At 46.6% G+C, this 26,040-nt stretch overlaps 1 protein-coding gene across 1 annotated transcript in view; it reads right to left on the reverse strand.

Moving 5' to 3' along the window:
* ABCC11 (ATP binding cassette subfamily C member 11) overlaps positions 1-26,040 on the reverse strand; it is an 80,144-nt gene that overhangs the window by 9,563 nt on the left and 44,541 nt on the right. Inside the window, exons 13-24 of the mRNA XM_052655999.1 lie at positions 25,363-25,435; positions 22,761-22,964; positions 21,341-21,475; positions 21,164-21,260; positions 19,530-19,619; positions 17,254-17,357; positions 11,350-11,547; positions 7,811-8,037; positions 7,563-7,700; positions 5,915-6,101; positions 1,518-1,607; positions 160-349 (exon numbers count right to left, since the gene is read on the reverse strand). Coding sequence (XP_052511959.1) covers positions 160-349; positions 1,518-1,607; positions 5,915-6,101; positions 7,563-7,700; positions 7,811-8,037; positions 11,350-11,547; positions 17,254-17,357; positions 19,530-19,619; positions 21,164-21,260; positions 21,341-21,475; positions 22,761-22,964; positions 25,363-25,435 — 1,733 coding nt within the window. The remainder of the gene's footprint in view (positions 1-159; positions 350-1,517; positions 1,608-5,914; positions 6,102-7,562; positions 7,701-7,810; positions 8,038-11,349; positions 11,548-17,253; positions 17,358-19,529; positions 19,620-21,163; positions 21,261-21,340; positions 21,476-22,760; positions 22,965-25,362; positions 25,436-26,040) is intronic.

Below are 26,040 nucleotides of genomic sequence, written 5' to 3' on the forward strand. Positions count from 1 at the left end.
CAGTAGTGACTACGGGTTTTGTTCTTCCAGCACAAAATGAGTCCCCAGTAACTATTTGTAGGGTCACCACACGTTTGAAGAGTCACCACACGTTTGAAGACAAGTCTGATACCCAAATCCAATGTTGAAGACAGGGAATGCCCTGGATCCTGAGCTCACCAGAGCCCGTCCTTCCCACGATGCCCACCACTTCCTGGCTGTGAATCGTCAGGCTGAGGCCCTGGAGGATGATAGGTGTGTTGTCTCTGTATTTCATCTGGTAATCCTGGAACGTGATTTCCCCATGCTGTGGCCACCCATGAGGACAGTTCGCGCCTTCTATGTGTAAAGGAGCCTCAGGGACACACATCTTGTTTTCAAAGAGAGAAAAATAAGTCAATGATTATCCATCTCTGCCCATCCCCTGCTGACCCACTGGCCTCTAGCTGTTGGGTGTGTGAACCACCCCAGCCTGCCCTTGAACCAGGGTTGAGCCATCGCCATGTGATCAGAGGAACATCCCACCCCCAATCACCTGAAATGCACATGATTTTGTCCCCAAAGAGTGAGAAACCATATTGGTAGTTCCCATGTGATTAACATAGAAAACTCTAATTTATTGTGTGAGGCTCTAAAGACACAGAATCCAGAATAATGATAACCAGGACAGCAGGGTTACCTCACTCCTATGAGTTGTGTTTTAGAGCTCAGACCCCTTGGGCAGACAATTTCTCTCTATTCCTATCCTAGGAGGTAGGCAATTTTAAATGATTTCACAGGCAAGGAAATAGAGGCTCACACAGGTCGGATGACATGTTAAGATCATACAGCTGATGGGGACTCAAACCCAGGGGTGCCTGACTCTAAGCCCACAATTCTGCATTGAGCAAGGTGGCTGGATTGAGGGGAAAGATTCCTCCTCTGGATACTGGGATAATAATTCAGCTAACCATATTAAGTTGTTTTGTGATTCCATGAAACAATCTGGATATCATTATACTGAGCCTTTACTATGGGCCAGGCACCGCATTAAGTGATTTACATAGGATGTGATCTAATCTTTGTAATAACCCAATGACACAGATACTGTGATCTGTCTCATTTCATTGATGGGGAGCTGAGAGGCTGAATAAGTCACAAGGCTACACAGCTGACTCAAGGAGCAAAGCTTAGACCTGAACCCAGGTGATCTGTTTCCACAATCTGGATTCTTAAGTACTATGACAAAAATAAAAGCAATATTAATAACAGTTATTATTGTTATCATCATTATATTTGAGCAAACCTCTCTCTTCTAAAAAGGGCAGATCATTCCATCTATATCCAAGAGTGCCATGAGGGATGTGGTCAAAAAGAGCTGATGAGTGTGGAAGAGCTTCTGAGAGATGATATACACCCTTCTGGGGGAGATGAAGGCGAAGGACCAGAAGCCAGTCGCCTCCTGGGAAAATCTCAGGGCCCCTGAGGTGCTGGGGCTTGCAGAGGCTGGATGTGAAACTTCCACATCTCCCTGCACAAAGCCCAGACCTGTGTCCCACCTTCATGTACTGCAGAATCCTCTCCGCAGCTGTCAAGTACCCCTCTGTCTCTGAACTAATCCGGGCACTGGCCTGGAAGTTGGACGCCAGCTGGAACAAAGGAGAAGCATCTGAGTAGCAGGCTGTAGGGGTGACCTCAGGTTCTCATCACTTCCAAAGGTGGGAAATTGCCATTCCTCCTAAGTAGCTCCTCAAACCAAGACAACTTCCCTTACAGGGAAAGAGCAGGTATCTCTGGAGCCCCGCCGAGCTACTTCTGAGCATGGCTGCAGCTGTGGTGGGCAGCTGTAGGGGAGAATCCCACCAAGCCTGTTTCACCTCAGGTGCCCTCTGCTTTCTGTTCGAAACCTTTGCCCACACTACAGGAGCCCACTCAGCCCAAGTGCAGCCCAGAAACACGGGAGCAACCCTCTCCTAGTGGAGAAAGGAGCCACTAGATAAACTCTCCTATGTCTTGGCCTTCAGGGACAATCCTGTTAGTTGGTGATGGGGCAGTGACTCTCGATGACACACCCTTGCAGCGCAATTCCTCCTCCCCTGTCGCATGCTCCTGCTCCTGGGTGCTTTCTAGAGAGCATCCGAGTCCTCGTCTCAGGCTCTGCCTTCAGGGGAACCCAGACCAAGAGGAGCCTCAGGGATTCTTAGGAATTGGAGGCACCACAGGCGAGGATACAGAGGCCCAGAGAGAGGAAGTCATCCACACAGAATCACCCAGAAGCCAGCAGCAGAGCTGGGATGGGGGCCCCAGTTTTGATGCCCTGCACCCCTCAGGCCATGCAGAAGGTGCCAGGCAACAACTCCCTTGTACAGTCAGTCAGCAAACTCTGATGGAGGTGCTGGGCCAGGCTCCACACTTAAAGTGCAGCAGACCCAGGCCCTGCCCTCCAGGAGCACCCAGTAGAATGGGGAGAAAGACAGGTTAATAGAGAAGGCGGCATGATGGAGGAAGCACTCAGCTCCATCATGGCCACAGGACAGTCGCCAGATGAGGGCCACTGGGTAGGGTTCCTGGAGGGTTGACACTGGAGGCATGTTTTTAAGGAGAGGTGGGATTTAGCCAGCTAAACATGGACGGAGACAGGTTTTCCTAGTAGAGGGACAGTCTTGACAGTAGTAAACTGGCCTCACCCATTCAGGGCTCCTCAGGCCACATGACTGTGGATAAAGCAAAGGGTATGTATGGGCTAGGGAGGCCAGGGAGGGAAAACCTGTAGAAGTCAGAGAAGGGGCCACCATCATGAAATGGCACTGAGCTGGGAGAGGACACCAGCCACAGTTGATTGCCTGTCAACAGCCGGTCCCATCTTCCTTGCTGACACACCTTCTGTTATGTTCAGGTGTCTGGCAGCCTGGAATTCCAGGAAGGCTTGGTTACTTCAAACCAATCATATCAACCCCTATCCTCTTGCCAATGACTGGTTTAGCAGTGAGCCATGACACAATTCTGGCCAACAAAGCACAAGGAAAACTCAGATGTGAGTATTCTAGGAAACAACTCCTTGTTCTTACAAGGCGGCACATGGAAAAAGTTATCTCCTCTCCAGGCTTTAGCAGTTTCTGGATGAGGATGAGTTGTCTGGGACTGCAGCAGCCGTTCTGTGAACTTGAGTAGACAATCCTGAGGATAAAGTCAGACTGTGGATGCCAGAGCAGAAAAATCAAAGATCATGGGTTCATGATAAGCCAGTAAATTAGCCAACAGAGGACAGCCCTACCTCAGCCTTCTGGTCACATCAGATAATAAGTTCCCAGATTGCTAAGGCCATTTTGAATTGGTTATATGACTTGTTTTGGCTTGTAACCAAAAGTATCTCTAATATTTACTAAGAAATCTCTTAAGGCTACAAAGCAACGTTGTGTGTGATACGTGCCTCCCAGAGCCTGAATTTCGTCCAGAGTACATGCAGAAGTCAAAGTCTGACCAGAGGAAAGAGCGTATGTGGGGTCTAGGGCCAGACTTAAGGGCCTGGAATGCAGGTCGATGGCTTAGATCTAGTGCATAAAGAGACACGGAGTCTCTAGGGGGTCTAACCAAGGTGACGACCCGAGGAAAACCGGAATTAAAGATCACTCTGGAGTGGGGGCTTCCCCGGTAGCTCCGCTGGTAAAGAATCCACCTGCAATGCAGGAGACCCCAGTTCAAATCCTAGGTCAGGAAGTTCCCCTGGAGAAGGGAGAGGCTACCCATTCCAGTATTCTTGGGCTTCCCTTGTGGCTCAGATGGTGAAGAATCCTCCTGCAATGATGGACACTTGCGTTTGATCCCTGAGTTGGGAAGATCCCCTGGAGGAAGGCATGGCAACCCACTCCAGGATTCTTGCCTGGAGAATCTCCATGGATAGAGGATCCTGGCAGGCTACAGTCCATGGGGTCTCAAAGAGTCAGACATGACTGAGCAGCTAAACTGAAGAAAGTGGGTGGGAAGGGGCTCAGGGATGGGCAAGGCAGGGGGGCCGAGAAGTTGTTACCCAGGATAGAAAATAGACATTCAAACAGAACATCAGACATTGAGAAGAAAGGATGAACGTGGGGCCATTCTTAAATCCTCAAGTTCCCTGGCAGAGCTTCTTCTTGGTATCCTGTGGTGGGACAACTGGTCAACCTTGAGCAAAGATCTGTATAGATGGTGCACTTGGGAGAGCTAAGCCTCCACCCACTCTTTGCTCCAGCACCAGATAACCTAGGCACAGGGTTCAGCAGGCAGGGGGCATCTCTGTCCTTAGTGACGCGTGTCCCCCAGGACTCCAGTGTGGGGCCTCTCCCCAGAGCTCTGGAAGGCTCAGGGTAATTCTGCGGTGGGCCACGTGCGCATGTGCTCGTGTGCATGCAGGTGTGTGTTTATGTACTTGTGTGTCAGAAAAAACGAGAAAGAGAGAGAAGAGTGTGTCCCATCACGGACAAACCTGTCTCTCAGCAGCTGTGGGAACACAGGCAAATTAACTCTGGAAACTGTAGCTTCTTATCTGTAAGCTGGGAACTATAATAGGGAACATTTATCCAGCATTTATTCTGGGCCAAGGTTTTTAACATGTATGAACCCTTGAGTTTACATATATTCCTCACAAGTCTATGATTCCAGAACTTTTATTATCTCCCTTTCATAAAAGGAATAAGGAGGGTAACAGATTTCCCCAAAGTCACATAGGTGATAATGAACAGAGCCTGTTGAGAACCTGCAGCTTCCAAACCCCATGTTCTTAACCACTTGGCCGTACCTCATGGAACATGGTGACAGTTCAATGGAAGAAGCACAGCAAGTGTCCAGCAGGGCATGGGCTCAGTGCAAGCTCCCCAGCTGCCTACTTAAGGCCTGGGGCGGCTGTCTGTGGGCATGAGCACCACACAGCCACCTGTATGGCCTGTGCACCCTCAGAAGAGTCTGCACGCAGGCCTGGCCATGTGGGCACAGCACACATGTGTGTCTGTCACAGGGTTCAACAAGGAGCAGGAAGGAGCCCCTCTGCACCCAAAAGGATGCCTCAGCAGGGGGCACACAAGGCCCAAGTCCAGTTAGAGAGAAAGAATGAGAGAGGATGGTTAACGACTGCCCCTGTGGGAGAGGGTGCCAATGGAACTGTGCACCCACCGTTTCCCGAGTTTCCTAACTAGCCTCACAGCCCTCCGGGAAGAGCCCTTCCCCAGGACTTTGTAGACATAAGCCTTGGCCCCGATCCTGGGCATGGAAGAATTCAGGCCGTGAGACATGCAAAGCTTCTACACCAGGGTCCCCTCAAGAACCCATTTTAAAAATCAGATTCCAAGACTCCGCCCAACCAGGACGTGACTCTGAATCACGCCCCTGTGCTCTGGAGTGTGGCCCTCCCATCAGCTCCATGAGCTGAATCAGCCTATCAGGCTGGGCCGAGCACGCGGGTTCAAGTCTATGCACTTTGAAGCCTCACAGGCCTGTGCCAGAGGAGAACTGGGAAACCGACATTTTAAATAGCCTCCCCAGGTACCTCAGAAAAGTGACAACTGACTCAGGGGTGTACAGTAAAGTGAAAAAGGCACCGCAGGAAACCAAGAGGCCAAGGGTCTTGCCCTGGCTCTGCTCCTCAAGCTCTGTGCGTTCAGACAACTCCTTCCCCTCTCTGAGCCTCAGTTTCCCCATTGACACAATAGGAAGGTTGGACTCTGCTGTCTCTGGGCTCCTCTTCAACCCTAATATGCTATGACTCTGTTAAATACCTTTCAATGTAGGCTTCCCAGTTCGGAAGTGACAAGGAAACAGAACAAAGCTGCAGATTCAGAAAGCCAAGCATCCTGTTCATAAGGTCACAAACGACCAAAACCCACGGTGTAATCAAAGTCCCACAGACCCCTGCATCTGCCCACAGGCCACAGACTCCCACCAGCCTCCTCCCCGCCCCCCTGCTGTCTGATGGTCCATCCCTCACCTGGAGGACGAGGCTGAGAGCCATGGCTTTATAGGAATAGGGGGCAGAGGAAAGGCCGAAAACCAAAAACAGGGCTACCACCAAGGTCACCAAGTTGGTCATGAGCTCCAGCCTCAAGGCCACCCATCGCATGGAAGACATGAACATCAGCAGGTAGTTATTCTGCACATCTGCCAGCTTCTTAAACCTGACAAAGAAAGGGCAACGTGAAAGTCACATGTGTTTGTCTAACCCGGGGTTTCCTAACACTGGTTGCTTTCTCCAGCATCCAGCTCCCCAGGATCACCAAAGAACCAGCAAAGAAAACTGGAGAGGATCCCTCCCTACTCCTTTCTCAGCCATGGAGTTCGCCTGAGCCCAGATCTAGGAGGGAGCTCAGACCGATTTAGGCCTATTAGCGGTTCTCTTCCCCTGGCCTCGATAGCTGATTCAGCATGGGTAAGTTACTCTACTGGGCCAACGAGAATGAATAAAGGCCCAGATTTGTGAGTGAATGAAGGAAAGCAATCCCTTCTTTGTATCCGTCCACCTTGCTCACAGCTGTGTCCCCAGTGGGTGCTGAGCGCCTGGGAGGTTACCAGTGTTGACTGAATGATCCCTTAGTCCTAGTCTCTGCACAGTCCTTGGGTCTCTCTAGTGCCACTGGGAGAGCTGGCACCATGATTCATCCAATATTTCAGTTAACAGAGCACACACCATCACCCATGCCCAAATCTTCCCAGGCTTCAAGGCCACCTCGGATGCTGCCTCCTCCCCAAAGCCTTCCCTGATCCCAAGCTGCAGGTTATCACTTTCTCCTCTGAAACCCTAAGTCATTCTTCCTGCATTTATCCCTATTGCATTGTATTCAACACTTGTCATATTACAAAAATATACACCTGTGTCCCCCGTCTTCCTTTAGACTGCAAACTTCTTGTAGTTCAGTGCAGACCATGTTTGACTGATGCTTTCAAGTAGATAAGTTTATGTTACACAACTAAACCTCAGCAACAATCATAGGATTTGATTGTTTCAACAAACATTTAGAAGGCAAATCTATGGGTGTGAATAGTGAAGAAAGTTCTGCTGTTTAGAAAGCTATTGTTATTATTTTATTATATTTAGATATCTGTTTGCAAGTGAAAGAAAGAAACAAATGCAATCAGTACTAACAAGGCAATACATCTTACCATTCATTGCAGTAATATATGTATGTAACTGCACAGGTCTTTAAAACTGACAGACATTTTTCATATCACTTACATTTTTCATTCTTATAAGTACCATCTTCCAGATGGGGTTCTGGAGGTGCAGTGAAATAAATGGAATAAAACAATGATCTCTCTGATTCTTCTGAAGGTGAGGTGAAGTCACTCAGTCGTGTCCGACTCTTTGTGATCCCGTGAACTGTAACCTACTAGGCTTCTCCGTCCATGGGATTCTCCAGGCAAGAATACTGGAGTGGGTTGCCATTTCCTTCTCCAGGGGATCTTCCCGACCCAGGGCTTGAACCCGGATCTCCTGCATTGGAGGCAGACGCTTTAACCTCTGAGCCACCAGGGCAGTCCCTGATTCTTCTGAAGATGGTGCTATCCCTGGTGCTCTGTTTCCTTCCTGTTCCCCACCATTGCCACATTCCCCATCACCCTCCAAGAGCAGAAGGACTCACTCATTGATGAATTCTTCAGTTTTTCCATAGACATGGATGGAGCTCAGGCCCTGCAGGGTGGTGAGGATGTGTGAAAACAAAGGGGAGCAGCTGTAGTTCTTCAGTCTCTTGAACACACTGATGGCCCTCTTGAACATCCTGCATTGAGAACGGAAGTGAGCGACCTGGGCCATCCACCTCTGACACCCTCCATTTCTAGGTCGGTCCTAGACTCAAACCTCATTCACAAGCAAAAAGAACCCACTCACCTAAAATAAACAAGGCAAGCAGAGAGGATGATGACTCCCATCAGCAGGATATAGGGAGATAGGAAACTGATTACCAAGAGGATGATGATCACCAACAAAGACAGGAGCATAGACTGTTCAGCCACGATGGGCAAGAACTGATCCAGTTCATCCATGTCCCCTGCAAAGCAGTTCAGGAGCCGGCCAGTTGGGGTTGTGTCAAAGAAGCTCATAGGGCAGTGGGACACCTGTGAGACAAAAGCAACCCAGATCACAAGGCTGTCTGCACGCCGTGGTGGGGGCTTGATGAAAACAGCAGGTATCCTCAAGCTCTGAAAGATTCACAGGATGCAGACTGAAGGATATCCAGGGAAGGCAACGCAGAGCACTGCTTAAAGGCAGAGGCTCCAGAGTCAATTTGCCTGGACTCCAGGGCTGCCTGTCTTCCACCTATTGCTCTGGGACTGTAGGCAAGTTACATATAAACTCTCTGAGTCTCAGGGTCCTCATTTGTAAAATGGGGATGATAATGACGCTTCGGAGTTGTGATGGGGATTGTACAACTCTGCAAATATATTAAAATATACAATTTAAAAGGGTATATTGGGACCTCCCTGGTGGTCTAGTGGTTAAGAATCCGCCTGTCAATGTAGGGGACACCGGTTCAATACTGGGTCTGGAGAGATGCCACACACCTCAGAGCAAGTAAGCCCATACACCGCTACTACTAAGCCTGCACTCTAGAGCCAGTGCCTTGCAACAGGCAAAGCCACTGCAATGAGAAGCTTGCACACCCCAGCAAAGAGCAGCCCCTGGCCGCTGCAGCTGAAGGAAACCTGCACAGAGATAAGTAAATAAATAAAATTGTAAAGGGTATATGCAGGTTCAATCCCTGGGTCAGGAAGATCCCCTGGAGAAGGGAATGGCAACCCACTCCAGGATTTTCGCCTGGAAAATCCCATGAATAGAAAAGCCTAGTGGGCTAGGGTCCATGCAGTCACAAAGAGTCGGACATGACTGAGCAACCAACACATTAATATTATTATTTGAGTCATGAAGTGGTTCTTACAGCAGCCCTCATGGCGAATGTCTGGATCCTGCTGATAAGTATAGTTTGGTTGCTGCCTAAGGTAGGAGGTCCTCATCATCAAGTAGTCGCTCAGTTATTTCTGACTCTTTGCAACCCCATGGTCTGCCAGGCTCCTCTGTCCAGGGAATTCTCCAGGCAAGAATACTGGAGTGGGTCGCCAGTTCCTTCTCCAGGGGATCTTCCTGACCCAGGGACTGAACCCAGGTCTCTCTCATTGCATGCAGATTCTTTACCCTCTGAGCCACCAGGGAAGCTCAAGGTAGGAGGTAGGGAGCAGCAAACAGCAGCGGGGCAGACTGTGAGATCCTTGCTTTCTTCTTCTGCTTCTAAACTGTCTTTAATTTTATCTCCAGAATCTTTTGTTAAATACATGAGCCAGAGCAAAAAGAATATTCACAATCACAAATAAAAGACTAAAGCAATCACCCCCTTAGGACACTGAGCACTTTTAGGGAGTGAGGGGCTAGGGGGGCAGGACTCAGCTCAGCTGTGGCATGAAAGGGGTCTTTGTGAGAGCCCATGCTACTAGGGATTAGAAGTATATGGTGGGGACACAGGGTCAGAATCTCTGGTTGCCTCCTTAAGTAGCAAAATAATCTGGTTCTAGTTTTGTTTTCATATTTGTTGATTTTATAGTTGAGCCAATTTTTTCAGAGATTTTTCCTTTACTTGTGATTATTTAAAACTACATGCCACATTTAAGATCAATAAAGCCATAAAAGGGTGAGCAAAAAGAAAATGTTTAAAATATGAAATGTATTTTCTAATGAAAAAAACTTGAACATTTCTCAAAATTAAAATATAGAATACAACTTTGAGAAGGCCTGGGCACTAGGTATTTCTAGAATCTGGGAATGTGGAGTCAGAAACTTAGAGACCAGCTAGCTGGTGCCACCACCACAGATTAGGAGGTAAGGACTGCCAGGCCTTGGGGTAAAATTTCCCTCTCCTGCCTTCTGGCTCATCAAGCCAGTTGCTTTATCTAAGATGTGGGGAAATGCCTGGGCCTCACCCTCCTAAATCAAAACACAATTTGTCGGACTTCCCTGATGATCCAGTGGTTAAGATTTTGACTTTCATTGCAGGGGGTGCTGGTTTGATCCCTGATCAGGGAACTAAGATCCCATATGCCTCATGGCCAGAAAACCAAAACATATTGTAACAAATTCAATAAAGATATTTAAAATGATGGCCCATATCAAAAAAATATATTTTTAAAAAATTTGTTCTGAATCTACAAGGAATGATGGGTGCCGTCATTGCCTCCCGAGAATCCCTCTGAGAAGCCCCTCTCTCCAGTTCTCAGCTCCAGCCTTCCGGAGCTCCATGCAGCTCTCTGGAAATGTTCTGCTTCTGCTCACTTCTAAATCTTGACTTGGCGCGATCTCGTTCATCCTCAGATCTTAGCATAGAGGTCACTTCCTCCAAGAAGCCTTCTTGGACTCCCACCTTCCTTCCACCACCCCCATGCTTGGGTCAGGTGTGCCATGTTCTTTTGGTCCTGTGTGCTACCCACCATGGTTAACTCTGCACATCATATTACAACAGATTATTTTTCTGTCCATCTCCCTCCTTAGGCTGTAGGTTAAGATGGCCCAAACCACATCGGCATTGTTCACTTACCACTGTGAACCCAGTGCCTCCTCCAGAGCCTGGCACCCAGTAATATTTGATAAGTGAAAGAAAGAAAGGACATTTCCAAGAAGCAATGTGATACTATAGACAACTTGGTGTTCTAGCCCTAACATACATTCTAACCATGACACATGTTGGGCTTCCATTTTCCCATATGTATGATAAGGGTAAAATACCTACTTCAAAAGGAACTTAAGGAAAGTAGAAGCAACACTTTACGTGACTGTGCTCAGCCAACAGAGGCCAGCATTGACAGCTGAGGGTTGATCCTCTAGCAAAGGGCATTAAACTTAGTCGTGGGAGAGTTTCAAGAACCTATCTCATTCTGTGGCCTGCTCCCACCCAATTAGTGACCCAGTGTAAACTCACAACTATATGACATTATATTCTCCAAACCACAGAGACAGCAAAATAGATCAACAGTTTTCAGAGGTCTAGGGGAGGGATAGATATAGGCTGAGCAAAGGGGATTTTTAGGGTAGTTTGACTATTCTGTATTATACTTGATGGTAGACGCATGCCAGTATATGTTTGTCAAAACCCATAGAAGGTACAACATAACGAGTGAAGCTTAATGTAAACTCTGGACTTTGATTGATAATAATAATGTATCAATGTTGACTCATCAACTGTAACAGATGTCCCCCACTAATGCAAGCTATTAATAATAGGAGAAATTGAGGATGTGGTGAAGGGTAAAAGTGAACCCTATATTTTCTGCTCAATTTTTCTCTAAACCAAAAACTGCTTAAAAAATAAAGTCTAATAATTAGAAAAAAGAGTTGAGCAAGGTCAAGGCTCAGCCTGTGGCCATGCCCAGTGCCCAGGCCCATACCTTGCTGAAGAGCTTGTTGTGCAATGCTGTGGATGCCTTCCCCATCACCTTGGTGAAAACCACTGAGAGCAAGATGCCCAGGAAGACTGCAAACAGGCTGCTGAGGCCAAACACCAGCTGGTAAAAGGGCAGCTGAGGATTGTCCAGTATGTCACCGGGGTCTGCAATGGTCCGGTTGCTCTCTTGACTGCTATTTTTCTTCAAGAAAGGACAGGGAGTATGGTATGATAAGAAATATGCTTCATCTTTGTCCCCAATTCCTGACACACAAGTCCTAAAACCCTTGCAGTTTCCTAGGTGATGGGGGTGCTTGGGGCTTCATTTGTGGTAATATTTGGCCTTTGACTCGGGTTTCTGACACAGGTGCTTCTAAGATCTTTGAGGCCTCTGGAGCAATGAGAGAGTCTTTTGTAGCTAATGAGATGACTAGGGGCTGGGGACTCCTAAATAGTTTCAGGACTGGGGCTGGTCACCAGATAGACCAAGTCATGAGTCCAAGCTTGGAACTTTCAGCCCTACTCCCATCTTCTGGAAATGAGAAGGAGCTGGAATTTTAGTTTATGATCCATCATGTCTACATGTTGAAGTGAAGGTTGCTCAGTTGTGTCCAACTCTTTTCAACCCCATGGACAATACAGCCCATGGAATTCTCCAGGCCAGAATAGTGGAGTGGGTAGCCTTTCCCTTCTCCAAGGGATCTTCCCAACCCAGGGATCAAACTGGGGTCTCCCACGTTGCAAGCAGATTCTTTACCAGCTGAGCCTCAAGGGAAGCCCAAGAATACTGGAGTAGGTGGCCTATGCCTTCTCCAGTAGATCTTCGCAAACCAGGAATCAAACCGGGGTCTCCTACTTTGCAGGCGGATTCCTTAAAACTGAGCCACACGTTGAAGCCACCATAAAAAATCCCTAAAGCATGGCAATCAGAGAGCTTTCAGGTTGGTAAACACATCCACGTGCTAGAAGGGTGGTGTACCCCAACTCCACGGAAACAGAAGCTCTTGCACTTGGGACCCTTCTGTACCTCACCCTATGTATATTTTCATCTGGCTCTGCATCTGTACCATTTACTATATCCCTTATTTAAAACCTGATAAAAGTATTTCCCTAAGTCCTGTGAGCCATTATAGAAAATTGTCAAACCCAAAGAGGGAGTCACGGGAATCCCCAATTTATAGTTGACTCATCAGAACTACAAAAACAGCAGAATGATCTCTTCGTTTCCAAGGCAAACCATTCAATAGCACAGTAATCCAAGTTTATGCCCCAACCACTAACGCAGAAGCAGCTGAAGTTGGAATGGTTCTATGAAGACCTATAAGACCTTCCAGAACTAACACCCAAAAAGGATGTCCTTTTCATCATAGAGGACTGGAATGCAAAAGTAGGAAGTCAAGAGATATCTGGACTAACAGGCAAATTTGGCTTTGGAGTACAAAATGAGGCAGGGCAAAGGCTAACAGAGTTTTGCCAAGAGAACACACTCATCATAGCAAACACCCTCTTCCAACAACACAAGAGTAGATTCTACACGTGGACATCACCAGATGGTCAATACCAAAATCAGATTGATTCTATTCTTTGCAGCCAAAGATGGAGAAGCTCTATACAGTCAGCAAAAACAAGACTGGGAGCTGACTGTGGCTCAGATCATGAACTCCTTATTGCCAAATTCAGACTTAAATTGAAGAAAGTAGGGAAAACTGCTAGACCATTCAGGTATGACCTAAAACAAATCTCTTGTGATTATGCAGTGGAAGTGACAAATAGATTCAAGGGACTAGATCTGACAGAGAGCTTGAAGAATTACTGACAGAGGTTCATGACATTGTATAGGAGGCAGTGATCAAGACCATCCCCAAGAAAAAGAAATGCAAAAAGGCAAAATAGTTGTCTGAGGAAGACATACAAATAGCTGAGAAAATAAGAGAAGCTAAAGGCAAAGGAGAAACGAAAAGATATACCCATAAGAATGCAGAGTTCCAAAGAAGAGCAAGGAGAGATAAGAAAGCCTTCCTCCGTGATCAGTGCAAATAAATAGAAGAAAACAATAGAATGGGAAAGACTAGAGATCTCGTCAAGAAAATTAGCGATACCAAGGGAACATTTCATGCAAAGAGGGGCTCAATAAAGGACAGATAAAATGGGCACAATAAATAGTAGAGACCTAACAGAAGCATAAGATATTAAGAAGAGGTGGTAAGAATACATAGAAGGACATACAAAAAGGATCTTAATGACTGAGATAACCACAATGGTGTGATCATTCACCTAGAGTCAGACATCCTGGAATATGAAGTCAAATGGGCTTTAGGAAGCATCACTATGAACAAAGCTAGTGGAGGTGATGGAATTCTGGTTGAGCTATTTCAAATCCTAAGAGATGATTCTATGAAAGTGACGCACTCAATATGCCAGAAAATTTGAAAAACTCAGCAGTGGCCACAGGACTGGGAAAGGTCGGTTTTCACTCCAATTCCAAAGAAATGCAAAGCCAAAGGATGTTCAAACTACCACACAATTGCACTCATCTCACGCTCTAGCAAAGTAATTCTCAAAATTCTCCAAGCCAGGCTTCAACAGTACATGAACCATGAACTTCCAGATGTTCAAGCTTGATTTAGAAAAGGCAGAGGAATCAGAGATCAAATTGCCAACATCTGCTGGACCACAGAAAAAGCAAGAGAGTTCCAGAAAAACATCTGCTTTATTGACTGTGCCAAAGCCTTTGACTGTGTGCATCACAACAAACTGGAAAATTCTGAGAGAGATGAGAATAACAGACCTGCCTCCTGAGAAATCTGTATGCAGGTTAAGAGGCAACAGTTAGAACTGGACATGGAACAACAGACTGGTTCCAAATTGGGAAAGGAATATATCAAGGCCGTATATTGTCACCCTGCTTATTTAACTTATATGCAGAGTACATCATGCAAAATGCTGGGCTAGATGAAGCACAAGCTGGAATCAAGATTGCCAGGAGATATATCAGTAACCTCAGATATGCAGATGACATCACCTTTATGGCAGAATGGGAAGAAGAACTAAAGAACCTCTTGATGAAAGTGAAAGAGGAGAGTGAAAAAGCTGGTTTAAAACTCAACATTCAAAGAACAAAGATCACAGCATCCGGTCCCATCAGTTCATGGCAAATAGATGGGGAAACAATGGAAACAGTGAGAAATTTTATTTTCTTGGGCTCCAAAATCACTGCAGCCACGATGGTGACTGCAGCCATGAAATTATGACACTTGCTCCTTGGAAGAAAACCTAGGACCAACCTAGACAGCATATTAAAAAGCAGAGAAATTGCTTTGCCAACAAAGGTCTGTCCAATCAAAGCTGTGTTTTTCCAGTGGTCATGTATGGATGTGAGAGTTGGACTATAAAGGAAGCTGTGTGCTGAAGAATTGATGCTTTTGAACTGTGGTGTTGGAGAAGACTCTTGAGAGTCCCTTGGTCAACAGGGAGATCAAACCAGTCCATCCTAAAGGAAATCAGACCTGAATATTCATTGGAAGGGCTGATGCTGAAGCTGAAACTCTAATACTTTGGAAAAGACCCTGATGTTGGGGAAGATTGAAGGCAGGAGGAGAAGGGGATGACAGAGGATGAGATGATTGGATGGCATCACTGACTTGATGGACATGAGTTTGAACAAGCTCCAGGAGTTGGTGAAGGACAAGGAAGCCTGGTATACTACAGTCACTACAGTATACTACTGTATACAGTATACTACTGTTTGAGGTTGCAAACAGTCAGACATGACTGAGCGACTGAACTGAACAAAATGTCTAGACTTGTGATTGGCACATGAGCAGTCTTATGGGACTGAACCCTTAACCTGTGAGGTGTTGCTAACTCTGGATAGGTAGTATCAGAATGGAAGTGAATTGTAGTACACCCAGCAAGTGTGCAGGGAGTTGGAGAACTGGTTGATACAGAGGGGAAAAACAAAAATCAAAACCTGCACTTTGCATATCAGAGACGTTATGTGTGGAGAGAGGAAAACTGTGAGTTTTCTTTTTCAGAGGTTCAGCCCATCTGAGTTCAGGGTGAAATTCAGCAGGGAGAAAAACATGTCTTCCTGGGGCTACAGAAGACTCAACAGCCAGTAGAAGGTGAAACCATATGTTAAAATCTTCCTGCTCAGTGCTATCGCTTTTCCCTTCTCCCTCCCCACTGCCCTGTGCTGATCCCCTGGACCACTCCAGCATCAGTCTCAGTGGCCTGTCTCCTTGATCCAGTTCTTGCCTCCACTCCATTGCCTGCTCTACCCTGACTGTTCCAAACTCAACGCCACTCCCATTAGGACTTCTGTGCATCCCTTCCTCAATGCGTCTTTGTCCTGAGGCAGCCTGCTGTCTGACATGAGCCTCTTCTCTTCTGGCAGGGTAGAAAATGGCTTGGTAGATTACTTCACTCTATGCTGTTAGAAGTCTGCTCTAAATGGTCATCTAACATCACCTCTGCCTCCTTCCACACTCTCCACTGTGATTCAGGTAAGGGTTTGAGAACTGTTTCTCAAACTCCTCGCCAGCATGGTCTTAGGTTAGAGTCTACCAAAGAGAGGCACTCACAGGAAATCTAAAGGCTGAAAGAGAAGCCATTATACTCTGGTGGCAATTGTGGACAGGTGCATGGAGCTTGGAGTTCAGCCAGTGGTTAGCAGGCATCCTTCCAAGGATCAGCCCATTTAGTGCCACCTGCTGCTAAAATTCCTGGAGCCTGCTTTCCCTCTCTCCTCCAGCCCTTCCAATGGCTGTGTAGCCTCTAACTTGTGTATTAAATCTTTGGAAGCTCTAAATATTTCAAGTGGCTCCTGCTTTCCTGACCAAACTCCGTCTGAAACATGACTCAAAAGTTAACCAAATAGAGTGCTTGAAAATCACGGCCTGGATTCAGAGCTCAGAGTTCAAGGCACATTGACATCTCAGGGCAGGCTCCTTCTCCTCTCTAAGAATAATTTCTGCAAATATAAAATGGGGACAGTGATACCTACCTCAGAATGAGGTTGGAAAGATTAATGAATTAATCTGGTACATAATGGCTGAGAGGTCCAGAACCCTCAACACAAACAACCCTGTCCAAACTCCTGCACTGAAAGACTTGACCGAACCCTAGTGTGGCTCCTAGAGGCTAAGGCATGTCCCTTGGAGGATCCCAGCTCCCCCCACCTTCATGAAAGTGCCTCTACCAGGAAAATTTACTGTTTGTTCCAGGCTCCTGATCTCTCTTCCTCAGAGCACTTACTAAGAAGCACTCACAGCTGTGACTGTGTATCTCTTGCAACTGAGAAGCATCTTTCTTAAAGACCTGAGAATGATTCCTTTAAAATGTAATCCTCGGAAAGGACAGAGCCTCTGTCCCCCACTCTCTGTGGGAGGAGAAAGCTGGCTGCAGACACTGATGGCTTAATTGTACTGACACTCACCAGCCTTTTGTACTTTTTCATTCTCTGGCCCAGCAGAGCCACTACTTTCCCTCCTCTCTCATTCTGCCTTTCAAAAGCCCAAATCACTTCTGTGCAAGTCATACTGGAGCTCAGCTCTTTCTCTGCTGTCAGGAGTGATGGATAAAACTTCTTTTCCCTTCTCTAACTCATATTAGAGCAGACTGTAAAGCATTAGAGCTGTTTGGGGACAGAAACCTCTTGATTTTGTTCCTAGGAGGCTGTACAGGTGACCTCTTGCTCTGTGAACACAGGGTGCCCACCTGGGAGGGAGCTCCAGAGTTTCAGCTCCCAAGGGTTTCTTCTAGAGCCCCATTCATCAGGATGGCAAGGGCAGGTACTGGGCTTGCCATGAGCTTCTCTAACCCATACCCATGGGGCCCCAAGGAATAAGAAGGTCCCCCATTCCACCCAGAAGCACAGAAATGCACCCCACCCCTACATGGCACTCACCCCTGAGCCCTGCTCCAGCCAGTAGCTCAGCCACCAGAAGTTGAACACCAGCAAGAAGACTACAATCACCATGAGAAGGAAAACCATGCCGCAGATCAGGTAACCTGGGGAGAGAGAGAAACGTGACACCGGTGCCAAAAGAAGGTACGTGGCCACACCAGGCCCTTGGATCTTCCTCAGACACCTTAGAAGACTAGAAAGAGCTGGGTTCCAAGATTAGAAAGCCCTGGGTTCAAATCCTGACTCAAACTACTTACAAGCTATGTAAGCCTGGGCAAGGGACCAAATGTCAGTGACAGTCCACTTCCTTACATACAAGATGGTGATGGTACTCCTGCCGGCCTCAAGGGGCTGCTCTAGAGACGCTATGAGATAATGTGTGTCAAGTACCCAGCCCAGTGCCTGGTTATGTGAGCAGTGTTCTAGAGAAGCTGGTTCCCCTTATGCAAGTCCTGAGGGTTCAACATTCAAAATAACAACAGCTACCTTTCACTGTTATGTACCAAGTGCCAGGTAGAGTACTAAATACATGAATTATTTCTGAATTCAGAATGCCTATCGCCAAGTCTCCAAGGGAGGAAGTAACTTGCCCGAAGTCATAGAGCTTGTAAGTGATGAAGCCAAGGATGAGAAAACCTAGGGCACAAGCCTTCCTTTCCCATTTACGTCTTGCCCTGGCACTCTACCCACCTATCCAGTCTGTGCTTCATGCCCATATTCTTTTTCTTGAATTCTTCCCAAGGGCCAACTCTCTTTAATGACATCTGAGACCATGCTTGGTCCCAGAGATCAATCTCTCTTGCTACCAGTGGATGAATGTTTTAATTCTCTAGTTAGATTACAGGGTAGGTTCTCAGGCAACTTTATACACCCTCCCCTCCAGAACTCAGCAAGAGCCTAGTTCATAATAGGTACTTCCTAAATACAGATCAATTGGTTTTTTGGTTCATTCATTGCATTTCACGTGTATCTGCTACTCCCCTGCTCTGGTCAGGCCCTGCGTTATATCCTGTAAGGATGCTCACAGTGGAAGGGGTGAGGATGGCAATCTCCTATGCACAGCCTACCTCTTCCTCCCTAGACAGGTAGAGAGAAGACACACCTTGTGCAGGGTTAGGTCCCAAAATCAATGAAGAATAAAAAGTTGGCATGGAGTCAAAATTACTCTCAAAAATTAAGATACTCAAAACCACAGCAGCATATACTTGGTTTCATGTTTACAACATTGTACAGTTATATATGTGTGAATTTGGTAACATACACTATTAAATAAAGCAGAAGCTTTGAAACTTTTTATTGCCATCCACCTTCAGATATATAGTCTAATACATAATAAAATGAAAGCTTCACCAACATCACTTCTGCAGATATTTTCTACTCTAGTCACATTTCTATTCTCATTGCTCCTTACAACACACTTGGTTGATTTCACAGCCCACTAGTGGGCTAGGACCTGTAGTATGAAAAACACTGAGATAAAGAATACTGTGGCATTCTTTATTTCAGTAAAAATATTAATGATATTTGCTTATATTTCTTATTTTCTATATTCCTAATACTGTGTTATTTGGGGCCTTAATCCTGACAGACTGATCATCCCAAGGCTAGCTAATTCCTAGACAGCAAGTAACTCCTTGCAAGTACACCTTTGATATACAAACGAACCAGTCCACAGCCCATCCTCCCAGTAACCTCTTTTATCAAACTCTCACCCACCAAGCCAATATCTGCCCTCCCCTAAATCACCCTAAGACCAGGTATCAGACAACTAGGACCACCACTATAGCAATGAGCCCTCCAGAATTGTTCAAGCTGTCCAGTCCTAAGCTTACGCAGGGTGCCTACCCTGCCTCACCCACTTCTTCCCACAGAAACCCCAACAAAGGCTCGGGGCCCTGCTCTCTCTTACCACTCCCCAGCCTCCTGACCAACCTTGGTGCTTCCCCATGTGGTCCTTCATGGCATGCCTGCCATGCCTATTTCTAGGCAAAAAAGTGTAAACTTGTCCCTTTGTGAAAATAATTTATATGTCTACATGCCTTGACATATTTGATTTTTTAAATGCCAGGTATATTAACACAGATACACATGGAAACATAATTTCTGGCACTGACTACAGTGGTAGAGTTATTATAGTTGAGTATGGCTGGAATTATGCAAGTTAAACTCATGAATGGCACGACCCTTTGTGCCCCTCTACCTCCCACGACCTTGCACATTCCAGTCCGGCCCAGCTTCGTGAGTAGGCCTGGCCTGGGGCAGCTAACAGCCCATACCTCCGCCTGCCTGGATGTAGTGGTGATAGACTCTCCACTTCAAGGACCCTTCTTCCATCTTCTCCTTCTCTGCGAGCTGATTTTCCAGCACTGGATCAGGGAAAACAAAAAGGAAACAGTATGCCTCCCAATCTCCTATATCTCCTTCCTGGTCAAGAAGAGTCCTTGCGAAGCCTTCTGTTCTGGTTGCCACCAGTACCCCACCCAAGTCTAACTCTAACCAGCAGAGTCTGCAGGCCTGCCCGGACTCTGAAAAGGGGGTCCATTGCCAGCCATTCAATAGACCCTGGGGAGCCTGAGGTTCCTGAGGGCTGAATGTGTTGAGAGAGAGCGGGAGAGAAGGAAGAAAGCAGTGACCTGGGACAAGAATTGTATCAGTATCAGAATCGTGATACTGTACAGCTTCAAGAAGCAAATCACTTAACCTCTCTGTTTCCTCATCTGACAACTGGCAGGCCTACAGATAATTACTAGGATGCTTTGTAGCAATACGCTTCTGAAACAGCGCCTCGAAACAGGTGTAACACCAGCCCAAGCAGACACGCGGCCTACAGCAGGGCAGAGAGATCAGTATCTGAAATATCAGTAGATGTCATTAATGTCAATGACAACTGCCACAACAACAGTAACAGGAGGCAGCGCTGTGGGGGACACCTACTGTTTCTGCCTGCCGCTCCCCCTTCTTCTAACAGCAACACCACTATTTTCCCAGGAGAAGACAGCTCTCTTTGCGGAACTTTAATCTTGAGGGAAATTAGATTAGGATGGAAAACATCTGAAGCAGGTTTTCTTCAAAAGGATTCTATACCTGTTCCTGCTATTCTAGACTCCAAACTTACTGAGGTCTGGTACTCCAACTTTTTTTTTTTCCACTCTGTGATCTACACCCTTTTCTGCCAACACATTATTTTTCTGCCCAAACTGGCTTCTGATCTTTGCAGCCGAAGACTCTATTTGTGACAGATATGCCAGGCACTGTCCTAACCCCTCAGGACCTCTGCTAATCTCTACTGTGGTGTTGTAATATAAGAACAATTATCTCCACTTTTGCCACTGAGGGTTCAGAGAGTTTAACCTGTTTGGCCAAAGTCACACAGCTTTGAGAGCAGTAGGCCTGGAATTCTAATTCAGAACCTGTCTGACATTAAAAATGAAAGTCTTTCTCATTTGCTACCTTATCTCAGAAAAGAGCAAGATCTTCAACAAGCATACTAAAAGACGTTCAGCTTCACCTTTTGAATGCCCAGAACTGGGCTTAATTTATTTCTGACTTCCAATGGCATTGTTCTCAAAAAATGTATAATGAATTAATGGCCCAGAAACCTTGCAAAGTTTATATCAGAGTCACTCGAGGTCAACCCTCATTCTGCCTCTGCACACCCTGAGCTGTTCCCCCAACAATAGTCACTTCCTGGTTGCTTCAGGCCTCCTGACCAGCACAGTCCTTACCCCACAGCCCTCCAATACTTGGATCTGTACCCTATCTGAGTAATGTCTGGCACCCCATTCAGTGAGTGACAAGGCCTGGTCTCACATTCAGGACGAAATGCCAGAGCCTGTGGAAGATGCAGACAGGCAGGCGGAGGGTTGCACCCTGCTCCCAGGTGCTTTCACTACTTCTTTCAGCATATTACCAGCAGTTTCATTGAGAAGTTCTTCCTGGCACATGGTCTGGGCCTGAGCTTCCAGCTGCAGGTCCTCTTCTGTCTTTGCCACTCCCTGCAACACACCCTGCGGAGAAAGCAGAAGCCACGGTTGCAGGGAATGGTCCGCCCAGTTGGGTCGGAAGTGAGGGTGGGGTGGGAAATCACCTGTGTGGCTTTCCCGTGCATCTTCTGGATGAGCTGGGCGTATCGTCCCCTTTTCCGCATGAGCTCACTGTGAATTCCTTTTTCACAGATTTTCCCATCTTCAAATAAAATGATCTGGTCACAAAACTCTAAATACTGAAGAGTCAGAAGAAATAAGATCTTCAACAAGCATACTAAAAGATGCTCAACTTCACTATTCTAAAGGAAACATTTAAATGCTGAGAAAATATTTTATATCACCAGTCTGGCAAAAACAATCCCAAGTGTTGGTAACGACTAGGGGTAAAGGGAGTCTTACAAAATTGGGGTGGAGGGGGAGGCCTGTATAGATTGGTACAGCTACTTTGAAAAACAATTTGACAATATCTAGTAAAATTAAAGATTTTTGAAGAATTATGAACCAATAATTCTACTCCTAAAACACTTCCCAAAAAAGCCCTCTCAAACACATGCATTAAAAACACATGCAGAAGAATGTATCAATATACTGAAGCATTTTTTTGTAAAAGTGAAAAATGGGAAACAACCTGAATATCCATCCTGGAGAAATCAATTCTGGAATATTCAGATATTGTAATATAATACTAGTAAGAAAGAAATAAAATTCCATGTATCCACATGGAAGACCTTAAAAATATAATGTTGAGTAGAAAAGCAAATTACCTAAGGACACAGAAAGTAAAGCATCAATTATAAGTTGTTAAATATGAGGGGCAGGAAGGAGGGAAGGGGCTGTGATCTGAGGGCCATCAACATTGGACTGTGATGCGTCATCTGGGTGACAGTTACATGGCCTTTCATTAGGTTATTTTCTCACCTGTTTTTATGTCTTACACATTTTATACCAAAACTACTAAAGCTCAAATAGGAGAAGGATAAATAATAACAGGGTCTGGTATGAACATATCTAGGGAAAATGACCCATGAGAGGCAGCACCCAGCACAGCCAGTGCACTTGATGGAAGAATGTGAGACTTGGCGAATTCTTCTCTGAGGGAGTTTTTTGTAACTTCAAAAGCAGGGGCCCGCCCATACAATTTTGAAGATAAAGGAGACCTCAAAATTTAGTTTCAAAAAAACAATTTGGGAGGTGGGAGGGGGGTTCATGTTTGGGAACACATGTAAGAATTAAAGATTTTAAAATTAAAAAAATAAAAAACTATTAAAAAAATTCTATAAAGCAATTATCCTTCAATAAAAAACAATTTTTAAAAATTTAGTTTCCATTTTTACCAACTTATCTCCTCCACATGGAAAGCAGAGGACATCAAGTTCTTTGCAATCCTCTCTGACTTCGGGGTCTGTCTGAGATACGAAGGGGTATCTGCTGGGAGGCTGTTATTGATCATGTTGAGATGGCAGGGGCTTAAGGAGCTACATTATCTGTCAGTCATGGCCAGAGCCCTGGAAGGGTGGTCACCTGCAGATGATGGGTCACCAGGATGATGGTCTTCCTTCTGAGCACCTTCTTAAAGCACTCCTCAAAGATATACTTCCCCACATGGGCGTCCAAGGCCGAGAGTGGGTCATCCAGCAGGTAGAGCTCACGGTCAGAGTAGACGGCCCGGGCCAGGCTGATCCTCTGCTTCTGCCCCCCTGAGAGGTTGAGGCCCCGCTCCCCAACCTGTGGACAGGCAGCCAAAGGCGCCGAGTCTGGAGGGTGACCCAGCCAGGTGTGCTCCCACCAGCCAGGTGGGCAGGTAGACAGACTAACCCCCCTCGGCGCACACTCCTGGACACCAAATGGTCTGACACCCCTGGCACTTAGAATGGCGCCCCACTCCAGGACTCTTGCCTGGAAGATCCCATGGATGGAGGAGCCTGGAAGGCTGCAGTCCATGGGGTCACTGAGGGTCGGACACGACTGAGCGACTTCAATTTTACTTTTCACTTTCACTCTTCACTTTCATGCATTGGAGAAGGAAATGGCAACCCACTCCAGTGTTATTGCCTGGAGAATCCCAGGGACGGGGAGCCTGGTGGGCTGCCGTCTGTGGGGTCGCACAGAGTCGGAGACGACTGAAGTGACTTAGCAGCAGCAGCACCTAGAATATTTTTCACAATTTCAACTTCCCAGTGGTTAACAGTCCACCTGCCAATACAGGGGACGTGAGTTTGATCCCCGGTCCGGAAGGCTTCCACGTGCCACCAGGCAACTAAACCCGTGTCCCGCAACTACTGAGCCTATGTTCTAGAGCCCGCATGCTGCAACTATTGAAGTCTGGGAGCCCTTAGAGCCTGTGTTCAGCGACAAAAGAAGCCACCGCAATGAGAAGCCCGAGTACTCCAACTAGGGAGTAGCCCCTGCCCGCTGCAGCTAGAGAAAGCTTGGGTGCAGCAATGAAGACCCAGCACACTCAAACAGAAATTAATAATTAACTAAAAAGAAAATAAAAATATTGTTTCCCAATATGCCTAGTAAGGGATGAAAAAACTGATGCTCAGTTAACTGAAACTTGTAATTCATAGTAAGATATAATTTGTTCTAAATTGGTTGGCTTGTCAGGGAGCATCTTAAAACTTTTAACAGTTTAGCTCATAAAAATAAATCACTTATTCCCAAGAAACAGCACCTTCTTACATCTTACAATGGTTTTAAATTTCTGTTGACTGTAACTGTCGACTGGTGGGATCACTGGCCTGGGTTAGGGGTATTGCCCAAGACCAAGACTGTATTATAGGTGAGGTGGTGGGCGGGTGTGTTATGTCAGGAGTCGAGGGTCCTAACCAGAATCACTAGGCAGCGGGTCTGGACTTCCCTAGCAGACTAGCACTTCAGGCAGCTGCTGGCTGGCCCATCCCTACGTCAGGTCCTGAGGCCGGGACAGCCAGGGTCTAAGTTCTATCCCTGCTTGACCCTGAACTCTGGTGATGTCGTAGAGGAGAAGCAGAGTCTAAAGAGCAATGGGTGGCCGCTTGTCACTGCTCTGCCTCCAGTTGACATGTGACTGTAGATAAGGGGCTTGGCCTGGGAGAAGCTCAGTTTCCTCACTCACTCAGCAGACTGAAATGCCTAAGTGCTCCTCTGCTGCTGCTGCTGAGTCGCTTCAGTCGTGTCCGACTCTGTGCGACCCCACAGACGACAGCCCACCAGGCTCCGCCGTCCCTGGGATTCTCCAGGCAAGAACACTGGAGTGGGTTGCCATTTCCTTCTCCTAATGATGGCCTAACACTTACCCTACACCAAGCACTATTCAAAGCAAGTATGTATCAACTCACCTAAACCTCTAATCATCCTGATGGGGTCAGAACTATTACTGATGCATTTTACAGACCAGAGCTGGTTCTTCCTACTGAAGGGGAGACCCTGAACAAAACAACCAAGGTCTCTGCCCTCCAGGGTACACTGCTGATCGTTAAAGGAAGGATAACAAAAGAACTGACCTCAGGTTATCTGAGGCTCACCTAATATATTAGAGTTGCTAGAACAGTACCTTGAATGTAGTGACTGCTCAGCCAACTGAGCTATTATTAGATAATAAAATCAAGGCAACCATACTGCTTTTATCTTACAAAGGTCTTATGTAGAGTAAAGGTGGCTACTGACGTGAAAGATGGAGAATTATCAGGCACACCTAGAGGTCAGAACTGGCATTGCCACAGCGGGGCTATAGCTGCCATCCCCAGTGTCAAAGGAAGTGCTCTAGAGAGGGGCAGGGTGGTGGGAGGGGCAAAGGTGGATGATGGGGGGGGTCGGAGTGGAGGGGTGGGGGTATGGAGTGGAGGGGGGTGGTGCTTCTCATCCTCACAGGGTCTCTGCTCTTGATTCAGAAGAAGTCTGAGATCAATTCCCATTTCGGTGGGGCAAGGTAGCCCATTTGTCAGCCCCCAAGGTCAGGTGAGCCCCAACTTCCCTCCCTTGGGAGGGAAGGCTCTGAGACTGCAGGACCAGCTCCAGTTGCTTTGGGAATGAAGAGCTGGGGTCCCTCGTCTACCTACCCGGGGGGCAGGCTGGGGACCCCAGAACAGCATGACAAAGGCACCATCACAGCGGAAGTGGGGTACCCTCGCCTCCCACGCACCTCCGTCATGTCTCCGAAGGGCAGAATCTCCAGGTCGTGGTGCAGGGAGCAGCAGTGGAGCACCTGGAGATACCTGCAAAGGAGAGGGAGCTAAAGGGCCAGGCGGCCGGCTGCAGGCCCTCCAGCCTTCTCGAGTTGGAAAGGAAGGTCTTGCATTCCATGCTGAAAAATTTGGCCTCGATCCTGCATTTAATGGTAAATCACAGGAGGCTTTTTTCATTTCCTTCCTTCATTTTTTTTTTAATGTAACACGTGCACTTGGTAAATGTTTGAACAGAACAAAAGGAAGAAAAGGTGAAAAGTGAGTCTCCCTCGCATCGTTGACCCTCAGCTGCTTTCCTCTCAATTAGTCACTAACAGAGTTTCCTCTATACATATCCAGAAATAATCTAGTGATGTATGGTATGTGCAATAGATATAAGTTTATATTGTTTTAATGGCACGACCGTATTCCAGTATAGGGAAGCACCATGCGCTGTTTAGCCAGTGAGCTAATGCTGGATATTTGGATTGTTGCTAGCTTTCAGCTATCCTGAATAATTCGATGTGAACATTCTTGTACGTGGATCTTGACGTTCATGGGTGATGCTGCATGGATTAAGTACCTAGCGGTGAATTTTCAGAGTCAAAAGATAGTGTGTTTTTATTTTTGACAAACTGCTCTATGAGTCAAGTCAG

The sequence above is a fragment of the Budorcas taxicolor genome, chromosome 18, assembly GCF_023091745.1.
Source record: "Budorcas taxicolor isolate Tak-1 chromosome 18, Takin1.1, whole genome shotgun sequence".
Taxonomy (NCBI): domain Eukaryota; kingdom Metazoa; phylum Chordata; class Mammalia; order Artiodactyla; family Bovidae; genus Budorcas; species Budorcas taxicolor.